General features: G+C 38.3%; 1 protein-coding gene across 1 annotated transcript; it reads left to right on the top strand.

The window, feature by feature from the left end:
• The first annotated feature begins 1,371 nt into the window (after positions 1-1,371).
• On the top strand, positions 1,372-2,869 carry armc7 (armadillo repeat containing 7). Its single transcript, XM_016499900.1, has 4 exons — positions 1,372-1,447; positions 1,969-2,090; positions 2,279-2,422; positions 2,494-2,869. Exons 2-4 carry the CDS (start codon positions 2,003-2,005, stop codon positions 2,838-2,840), a joined length of 579 nt encoding a protein of 192 aa, XP_016355386.1. The 5' UTR covers positions 1,372-1,447; positions 1,969-2,002; the 3' UTR covers positions 2,841-2,869.
• The last annotated feature ends 291 nt before the right edge of the window (positions 2,870-3,160 follow it).

The raw sequence follows: 3,160 nt of genomic DNA, 5'->3' as shown, positions 1-3,160 counted from the left end.
GGGGTCTGAATACTTTCCGTACCCACTGTATATATATATGTGTGTGTGTGTGTGTGTTAATTAAATAAAATCCAAGTAGCTTTTTGTCAGTGGCAGGAATGAGGCACATACATATTTGTTTGGCCCATTAATATTTACCATTCTAATCCTCTTGCAAATCCAGCTGTTACAGCTAAATATGATCAAAGCAATCAATTCAAATCATTGCTTACTACATCACTCATGGACTTTCCATGCAACTTCTGTCCCATTACAGCAATATCAGAACAATCAAGGAAAAAGTTTTATAACACTCCACAAATCCTTATTGGCAAAAAATGTCCCATGTTTTCTTCAGTGTTGGTTTCCTGAGGGTTTCCATTCAGTCATCTCACCTGTCCCCTGCACTCTTCCTCTCTACAAGTTCATCCATTTGTTTTCTCCTTCTTTCCAGCACCTCCAGCCGTTTGGCCTCATTGCGGGATCGTTCCTGCTCCCTGAGATCTGTCAGGTCCTCCATGAACAAATGCCTTCATGCATAAGGCAGAATAATGAAATGAATGATCAGACCTCACAGCAAAGAATGCTTGTAGGCAGCACTATAATGACAATCATTCCAAAAGTATTACAGTGTATGCATTTATTCAGCAACTAATTCAGAATAATTGCAATTTGGTATCATTTAATTTTCTGTAATTCGGCTCAGACCACTTGGCATACACTGTCTAGTCCATTATTTCAGACTCATATCCGCATATGTTTTGTAAGGACTCGTTTTCACACGGTCATAACTGCACAATATTGCGTGTACAACACACCATCTGTATAGTTTTATAGTCTAAACACGTTGTGTCAGTGCCAAGGGGGTGTGTTATCTCACCTATTCAGAAATGCTGTGGCCAAACCTACGAGCAGTGTCCCAAAAAGAATGGGTTTTGTAAGGCGCTTTCCAGTGGACAGTTTGTACGGTTTCATGCTGAAATATATAGTCTTCGTGTAAGCAGGCAAAACAGCAAAAGTCTCAGTGAAACACTAGTTCTGACCTCCACACGGATGAATATATACTACTGCACATATATGATTAACTCCAAACATTACTTCCGGCTCGTGCGTTATAAAATAAATTACTCCATTTATTTGTGATATTGTCTTACGAAGCAGGAGGGATGTTCTGAATATATTTTAAAATGTTATGTTATTACATTTTACTTATATGCACATTTATAAGAGAAGAACTTAAAATCAAAGGAACTACAAATGAAGGGGAAGTATTTACGGACGGACCAGCCGCGCAGAGCAACTTCAGTGATGCGAAACTCTTCACACTCATTGATCAAATCATGACATTCTGGGTTAAATGTATCTGTATTTACAATCCGTAGACAGACAGTTTCTGTAGATATGAAACTGAAGGTTTCAAGTTCATAGCTGAAGCACGAATTAATTTCATCAGCGTTATTCTGCACAAGTGAGTCACTTTTGCCTAATTTCTTGTCTTTATTGCTGTTATTATTGTCATCTATTAGTATTGTGAAACTGATTAGATCAGTGTCACAAACTTTTTGTTTTATACGGTGTAATAAAACAACGAATTTTCTTGTAATATAGTATTGTAATATGGTATTTTTGTAACGCAGTATCTATCTATCTATCTATACGGCGTGATAAAACTGCTTTTTCTATATGTTGGTCTGTTTGACTGTCTATCAGTATTACAAACTGATGGTCCATTGTTGTCATCTATTAATATTGTGAAACAGATTAGATTAGTATCACACACTTTTTGTTTTATATGGTGTAATAAAACATAATTATTACGAATTTTCTTGTAATATAGTATTGTAATATGGTATTTTTGTAATACAGTATCTATCTATCTACCTATCTATACGGTGTGATAAAACCGTATATAGCTTTTTCTATATGTTGGTCTGTCTGATTGTCTGTCTATCAGTATTTCAAACTGACGGTCTGTCTGTCTGTCTGCAGGTGTTAAACCCATGTTACCCATGATTCATCTGTGATGGCAGGAAAGAGTCGTTACTCAGCGTCTGACCGGTTAGAGTACTTGCAGGGTCTGGTCACAGAGTTTCAGGACACTGACAGTGAGGGTATGTCACTGTTTGCAGATGCACTACATCTTTATATATTTGTGCTTGAAGCAGTTTGCACATTCTATATTCCTATACTTGACAGACTGTGATCAGTACATACAGTAACTGTTTACAGCCATCTTTATAATAAAGGTATTAGGTTGTCTGAAAACTGTCTCATCATTTGTCTTTTCACTTCTTGGCAGAGGCTAAAGAGCAAGTGCTGGCAAACCTGGCCAACTTTGCCTATGATCCATCCAACATGGAAGCACTGCGATTGCTCCAGATCACTGAGCTCTTCCTGGACATGCTGACAGAAGAGAATGAGAACTTTGTGGAGTTTGGAATTGGTTAGTATAGCTGTTATAACTGCTGTTATAATCTATTCACATGAACCAACAAACTGTTTGAAATCTTACAGGTGGTTTGTGTAACCTCAGCATGGAGCGGGAGTCCCGTGATCAGATCCTGCAAAGTGGCGGAGTCCCATTAGTGATATCCTGCCTGTCGAGTAACAGAGATGAGACGGTTCTCTCTGCCATCACTACATTAATGAACCTGACCACAGCAGCCTCGCGCGCTGAGACCACAGACGGTGCTGTGGTGCAGTGCATGCTGCGCTTCTCCTTCACACAGAACCCGCGCCTCAGGAACCTGGCGTCGGTCTTCCTGCAGGACTACTGCACACAGCAACAAGTGGACAGAGCTCGAGAGGAAATGCAGGGACAAAGCCAATCAGCGGTGGGGATTCCACTGCCAAAGGACTGAACACTTGATTTGATCTTGTAGTTGTTCCTGGACAGTTTGTAAATGCTGAAATTGTCATTTAAGTTTATTTTGAAAAATAAAAGCTTATTTTCTTAATATGGTCCGGCTTCAAATATGAAAGTACATATATGTATGTACATATATATATTTATATAGGCAAATTCATTCTATATATATATATATATATATATATATACATATGTGTTTTGCTTAGTTTAGTTATATGTTAGATATAGTTTCATTTATTAAATCCCTTATATTCACAATTGATTGTCTCTGTGCGTTGCTCACGATTCGAAGTCACTGGATGTTGATCCCTT

This window comes from Sinocyclocheilus anshuiensis, unplaced genomic scaffold, assembly GCF_001515605.1.
Source record: "Sinocyclocheilus anshuiensis isolate Anshui unplaced genomic scaffold, SAMN03320099.WGS_v1.1 scaffold230, whole genome shotgun sequence".
Taxonomy (NCBI): Eukaryota; Metazoa; Chordata; class Actinopteri; order Cypriniformes; family Cyprinidae; genus Sinocyclocheilus; species Sinocyclocheilus anshuiensis.
The sequence above is the reverse complement of the archived record's forward strand: the minus strand, read 5'-3'. Positions and strand labels throughout refer to the sequence as shown.